Here is a 7,972-nt window from a genome sequence, read left to right on the forward strand (position 1 = left end):
AATTTTGGGAGAACGTGGAATTGATTGCATATTCATTGGATATGCTGAACATTCCAAAGCATATAGGTTTTATGTAATAGAACCTAATGATTCGGTTTCAATTAACACTGTTATCGAATCGAGGGATGCAATTTTTGATGAGATGAGGTTTTCATCGATTCAAAGGCCTAAGGATATGAATTTTGGTGCTAATAAAGAGTAAAATTAAGAAATTCAAGATGGTGGTAGCGTGCAAGAACCACAAGATATTCGTAGAAGCAAAAGAGGCCAAATTGCGAAAAATTTCGGATCCGACTTCCAACTGTACTTGGTGGAAGGTTCAAGGGATGAAATTAATCTTAAATACTCTTATTTCTATTGTATTGAAGATGATCCTAAGACTTATCAAGAGGCCATAGAGTCTCATGATTGTGACTTTTGGAAGGAAGCAACTGATGATATGTCATCAATTCTTGAGAACAACACATGGGTGTTGTCTGTTTTGCCTCTGGGTTCTAAACCTTTTGGTTGCAAATGAATTTTCAAAAAGAAAATGAATGTTAATGGGACTATTGACAAATTCAAAACCCAGTTAGTCATTCAAGGTTTTAGACAAAAACCCGGAATTGACTATTTTGATACGTATGCTCCAGTTGCACGTATTTCTACTATTAGATTGTTGGTTGCCTTGGAAAGCATCCATGATCTGGTTATTAACCAAGTGGATGTGAAAACAACCTTTTTAAATGGTGATCTTGATGAGGAAGTTTACATGAACAACCAGAACGTTTCATTACGCCCGGTAAAGAGCATATGATTTGTAAACTTGTCAAATCTTTGTATGGGCTGAAACAAGCGCCTAAACAATGACATCAAAAATTTGATGAGGTGGTTTTGTCTTTTGGTTTCAAGACAAACCAATGTGACAAATGTGTTTACAGTAGATTTAATGATGCTACTAGAGCTGGAGTGATCATTTGCTTATATGTAGATGACATGTTGATTTTTGGTACCGACTAAAATTGTGACATCCCCAAAATCACGGCCAGAAAAAGACCGATTTAATTTATGCTTTTAAAATAATTTTCAGAGTAATCCTTTGATTAAAAGAGTTGCAGAATTTGTTCCCAAAACACAATATGATAAAATAAAGTTTATCAAAGCATTCCTTAAAGAAATGTATTTTCATATATAACAAAACTCGGGATGTCATGTTCCAATACAAACTAAAAGCATAAACGGCACATTATAAGCCTTACAACAATTATATACAACTACTGGCCTATAAACAAAATATTTTCACAAGTTGTCCAACTTATGATCTCGCGCCACTAGCTGTAATACAAAGAAACCGAGTGGGCCAGGCTTGGGAGCCTGGTGAGTTTATAGGGTTTTCAACCCACAATAAATAATTATATTTAATTTCACCAACCAACAATAACCCGTTTACCCATTCCCGTTATCCTCACTTTACGTCCCTAAAACAACAACAGTTACAAGGGACCTAGTCTAGGATGTCACACCCCAAAACCAAGAACGACAGAAACGTTCTGGGGCGGAGGACGTCATGTACAGTATCATAACAATGCAAAGCAGTAAATAAGCAACAACATCATCCATTGTATTAATAGTATAACTTCATACAAGTGTGTTCTTTAATAGTAATAAGACACCAAAAATGAATAATCAAAATAAAAGATGAGTCTTGAAGATGCTCCATCTTCTCAAGACCCGATCATTGGTACCTGTCTACTGGTGACCTGCGAATACAAGTTATTTTGAAAGCGTAGATCATCATTTAAGTTGGCGAGTTCATAAGTATTTAGTGTCAATGTTTGTATAAGTTTGATGAAAATGTTTGTAATTGATCAATCTAAATGTTTGTATATGTTTGAAAACTCCTAGAAAATCCTATATTTTCTACCAATATAAAAAGTAGTCTTCTACCAAGACCCGACTGTTTTGTATGTTTGTTCATTTGTAAAAGTGAATGCTTTTCCCAAGTATGACTATCATTACCAAAATATAGTTTTATATTACCCTTTATGTGAGAAGATCACAATTTGAATATAGTGGGAAAATGTATATGTGTACTGCAGTATTATTTGTATTAATCACTGAAGTCATAACTACCTTAAAACCATTGGTTTAATTAAGGCAAAATGTGATATGATTGTTCTATAATTAAGGAAGTAATAACTACCTTGGCCGTAAACACCCTTTTGATCTTGTTTTCTTGATGTTTTCTAGGTGTAAACTAGTTGATTCAAGTATAATTACCTATGATGTATTTAAGATCAAAACACCCAAACTGACTCCAAAACTGCTAAAAATTAGCAGAAGTAAGTTTGACTTTGATTGAATGCAGGGTTTGTTATAAGATATAAATTTCGAGTTGTTTCATCAGGATGGACATTACTGCAAAGGGGTTTCCTCAACAATAGATGTCTTAAAGGCAACCATGAGGGGGATAGAGTACACCGGTGAACACATCGTTCACAACACCTACATGTTATGAACCTGCTAGCATTCCACTGGACAGTCTAGAAAGAGTCTGTGGTCTTCATCCATACTCCGCTAGATGACTAGATCAACAACAACATCGAGGCCTTTCATCATTTTATTTCATCACACATCAACTATCTACCCATATTCTACCCAATGTATTTGTAGATAAAAGTATATATATATATATATATATATATATATATATATATATATATATATATATATATATATATACAGTTTAAAACATGTATACAACATTCAATAAATATTCATTTCACTAACAAATAATATATAAACACATAGCATGTATTTTACGGAGAATACTTCGTATTTATGTGTTAGAAGAAAGCAACTACACACTCACTCAATACGTATACTTAATACATTCAACAATACTTGTATTAAATCGTGTTTATGAAAGAGACTATGCACTCACTTGATAAGACGATGCTCGGACAACACTACGGCTCTTTAAGCGGTATTCTTCGATGAAACTGTGGTCTCTTCACACACCGAGCTTCTCGTGGGCAGAGCTTTGGCTTGAAACTCTTTTCTTCTCGGGATCTTCGGTGCTTCGGGACTGCTTCGGGTGTCAGGATGATACTGGGGCTTCGGGGGTATAACTTGCATGTAAAACGAGGTAATATGAGTGAGAGGAAAAAAATTGAGCAACAAAACTCGGCTGGCCTCGCTTTCTATTTATAGGAAGCTGAAATCCTATGCTCACGCCGCGAGCCACAAGTGCTCACATCGTGAGCTCGATATGTCATTGCGTTCGTCATTAGGCCACTTGCCCTGGAAGTCGTCCATCACCTGCTCACGTCGTGAACTCTCTGTTCACGTCATGAGCTCTGACACAGGGGTTGAAGTTCGTGACCCGAACTTCAGAAATTCATATCTTTCACATACGAGCTCCGTTTTCAACGTTCTTTATATGCACGTGTAGGTGAGATTATACTCTACAACTCTCGTTTAGACTCCATTGGCTAATTTTAATTTTAACTTTTATTATATTATTTTTAGTAGGCCGGGACAGGAAAACTCCATTAGAAATTCATAACTCCTTCATCTGACGTCCGTTTTCGTCTGTCTTTTTACCGTTGGACTACTATCGATGAGATATTCGATTCTCATTTAGATTGTTTCGGCTAGAAATCACTCGATATAATATTCGAACTTTGGGCTGCATACTGCTAAGTCGAAACTTCGAAAAATCATAACTTCCTCATATGAAGTCAGATTTAGACGTTGTTTTTATGCACGCTCTCGGTTTAACTTATTTTACGACTTTCATTTAGATTACTAAGGCTAAATATCGCTCTATTGTAAACTCACTATTTACGTCATACAGTGTCGCACCAGTTCTGTTGCGAAACTTCGACATGTCATAAATTCTTCGTTATAACTCGGATTTCGACATTCTTTATATTTTCAGAATCCTTGTAACGACCACTACAACTTCCTTCATAGATATAGGGTTTATCTAATATTTCATTTTAACTTATATTTTATCATTAATTCATTTAAATCACAACAATTAAGCATAAAACACATAATACTAAAATAATACATTTCTATAATTTCAAAATGAGTTACAAAGGTTAACCTAGACTATTACATCAATACTAATGCCTAGCCTAGAAACACGGGCGTTACAAAAATCATGTGGTTGAAACAAAGAAATTGTTATCATCCATGTTTTCCATGAAAGATTTAGGAGAGGCTGATGTAATTCTTGGAATCAGAATTAAGAGGATGAACAAAGGATTGGTGATGACTCAAAGTCATTATGTTGAGAAAATTCTCAAGCGATTTAATTTTACAGATTGTTCTCCTGTGAGTACTCCTATGGATCCAAGTGTGAAATTAATGCCAAATAATGGCGTTCCCATTTCACAATTGGAATACTCTAAGGCTATTGGTAGCTTGATGTATGTCATGACAAGTACCAGACCTGATATTGCTTTTGATGTGGGTAAGTTGAGCAGGTACACTAGCAATCGTAGTGCTCAACATTGGCAAGTAGTGAATAGAGTGTTTAAGTATCTCAAGGGAACCATGAATTATGGTTTGAGTTACTTGGAGAGTCCTTCAGTTTTAGAAGGTCATTCAGATGCAAGTTGGATTACCAACATGGAGGACCATTCCTCAACTTCTGGTTGGGTTTTCTTGCTTGGGGGGGGGGGGGGGTGCCATTTCTCTTGCATTGCAAACTCGACAATGGAATCTGAGTTTGTTGCATTAGCAGCTGCTGGTAAAGAAGCATAGTGGCTAAGGAATTTAGTTTATGAGATTCCTTTGTGGTCTAAACCAGTAGCACCTATTTCTATTCTTTGTGATAGTGCAACTGCTTTGGCTAAGGTATATAGCCAGGTTTATAATGGCAAGTCTAGACACCTAGGTGTTAGACATAGTATGATTAGAGAACTAATCATGAATGGTGTGATTTCAGTTGAGTTTGTGAAATCGCAACAAAATTTGGCAGATCACTTGACTAAAGGTCTGACAAGAGACTTAGTGCACAAGTCTGTAATCGAGATGGTATTAAAGTCCATTTAATTCTATAATGATGAGACACCCAATTCCCTCCTAATATAATGTTAGGAGTTGCATTCAATGTGGAAAGCTCATACTTAAAGATTGGAACACATGAAGTATTCATCCCATGTATGTGTTCGGATCTACAAGTTAGCCAGGTTGAAGTTTAACCTCTTAATAATTCCTTTGATAAATGTATGTGCAGATACATGGAAAGGAGATACCTACATGGTTGTGAAGTGTAGCCGCATTTCAAAAGGTTGTGCACTTGACCTTGATACAATCATGAGAGGATTGGGACACACAGCTTTATAATAATGTCAAATGTATGATACAAAATGTGGAAATTCAATCGTTTCGATATTTTCGTTATGTACTAGTTTGGTTTGTTTTGATAAGGCTATGTTTGTTCAAGGGTTACACTAAAATGGGGGAGGATTGTTGGTGATTTTAGTGTCAACATGTCATTTTAAGTAACTGGAACTAATATGTGAGCTAAGGGGCTTCATAATTTGTACTCTAATATATATACGGAGTTGTGCGGAGTGCACACATGTATAAGATCGAATTAGAAGCCATTTCGACGACTAGTTGGGGGTCCGGGGGTAACGCCCATTTGGCGGGGTCTAAGGGCAGCGCCCCTAGCGGGGTCTAAGGGGCAGAGCCCCTGGCTGGGGTCCAAGGGGCAGCGCCCCAAAACCTCACCGAATTTTACATATGAGAACATAGTGGAAAATTCAATTTCTTGAGGGTGATTATGGTAAAACTAACGAAACTCGTTAGTTTTTGTAACCCTAAATCCTTATTAAATCCAGATTAACATTACTTGCTTCCAAAGCAACCAATGACGACCCAACCCTAATGAAACATTAATCTTGTTTAATATATAAATAGTTCATCCTTTACAAAAGAGGGTGGCGATCTTAAGCTCTCGTTTTTTATCATACTTTCACAGAATCATCTAGCATATTGACTTACGTTTTCTGTGCCTAGAAACGTAAGTGTCCACTTGGATTATCTTAGGCTGAATTTCTTGTAATCCAGACATAGGGTAGAAATATCAGTTCGGAAAGTGATATCACGATCCAAGTTGGTATCCAGATCTCCACCACAAACCATAAATCTTTCCTACATAATTGTCCATCCACATTATATATATATATATATATATATATATATATATATATATATATATATATATATATATATATATATATATATATATATATATATATATATATATATATATATATATATATATATATATATATATATATATATACCCGGTCCATTGCACATATCTTTCGTAAAATAAATAAAATTTGAGAATAATATGCATTTTAAATAAATGATTTTGTTGAATATATCGCAAAGGCTTCACATTGAAACAATAGGTGTAAGTAATGTTATGGAAGATTAGAACCAAAATAAAAGCATGGAGGCCTCGTTAAAGTTTTTGTCATATAAAATACTCGCTATTTGGTTTTATTTTTGTAATAATGTTCACTTTTGTATATTCATTAAGATTTCAAACCGCCTATACTATTTGACAAATAGTATAGTGGTTTTGTATGTTGTACATTTTATTTCTATAAATGAATTTAGGTATATTATATTTTACATATGTTAAATAATTTTTTTTAAATTAAAAAGTAAAGATAATGAATGGATTTAAATAAAACAAAAAGTCGTCTTCGATATGTATTTGGCGCCTATACTATTGGTCATCATTAAGATTTCAAATCGCCTATACTATTTGACGCAGTTTGTTGCCCGTTTGCCTTCAATCGATATGTATTGAACTATATAGCTCGTTTATTTGTTTATTTTAATTTTCAGTTATTTTCCTAAACCCTTACATTTATACATAGACGACCATTGATCATCATTCTGTCAATGTGTTATGCAATCAATCATCTGTTCTGCAATCCGTCATCTTCTAATTTGCACTTGATGAATCAAATATGTAATCCCTCAACCTATATTTATCATCGACACAAAAAATGTGACATATGTTATCTTTTTTTTTTTCATGAGGAAAGCAAAGTTGAACTATGAATACCATGTTCCACCCCTTCTCTAGATCATCTCATGGCTTTTGTCTTTAAATTTTTCAGTTTATGGTTTGGGTAATTATGTTTTTGGTAATTATGTTGTCGCTTTACATAAGTTTGTTCATTTAATGGAAAAATATATATATATATATATATATATATATATATATATATATATATATATATATATATATATATATATATATATATATATATTTTAATAAATTAGAGTAACATGTGAGGACAATGTAATACACAAAAGAGGATTTTTAATAATAAAAATAACACTTTGCTAATGTAGTTTCTCAATTCTTAAACCTTGACTGGTTCACATTTTCCTAAAGTAGTTAAGATTGAGAATTAATAAAGGTTTAGTTACTTTATAATTTCATTATACTTTTAATGAGGATTAAGGTCCTATCCTACCCGTTCGGCTAACGACTCTCCACCAGTCAAGGAAACGGTGAGTGAGAGTGGACACCCATTAAACCTCCATTTTATAGGCAGTAACCTTATACCCCCTTACAGACCGGCTTCGTGAATGAGGCCTACTAACGGTAAGACTAACTTATTCTTATACATATATATAATAATTAAACTTTTAATATTATAGAAGTATAAGGGTTGAATTTTAAACTTTTAAAATTCTATGGTTCAATTTGGAATAAAAGTATTTAATGTGTGAGACTTTACAAATTCGAAACTTGAGGGCAAGTTTTGAAACTATTCAAGACTTTTCAACTCCATAACTTATGAGTTAATGTTTCATTAAAATGAGTGACCTTTCATTTTATGTAACCTATGTGTTTTAATATGGACTTTAAAAGAGTGACTTTTGGTAATCCATAACTTGAGGACAAATTATGGATTCCATTAAAACACATAATTGATCA

General features: G+C 34.0%; 1 protein-coding gene across 1 annotated transcript; it reads left to right on the forward strand.

Moving 5' to 3' along the window:
• Positions 1–4,182: 4,182 nt before the first annotated feature.
• On the forward strand, positions 4,183–5,340 carry LOC128126858 (uncharacterized mitochondrial protein AtMg00810-like). The gene is made up of 2 exons (XM_052764999.1): positions 4,183–4,462; positions 5,231–5,340. Exons 1-2 carry the CDS (start codon positions 4,183–4,185, stop codon positions 5,338–5,340), a joined length of 390 nt encoding a protein of 129 aa, XP_052620959.1.
• The last annotated feature ends 2,632 nt before the right edge of the window (positions 5,341–7,972 follow it).

The sequence above is a fragment of the Lactuca sativa genome, chromosome 6, assembly GCF_002870075.4.
Source record: "Lactuca sativa cultivar Salinas chromosome 6, Lsat_Salinas_v11, whole genome shotgun sequence".
NCBI lineage: Eukaryota > Viridiplantae > Streptophyta > Magnoliopsida > Asterales > Asteraceae > Lactuca > Lactuca sativa.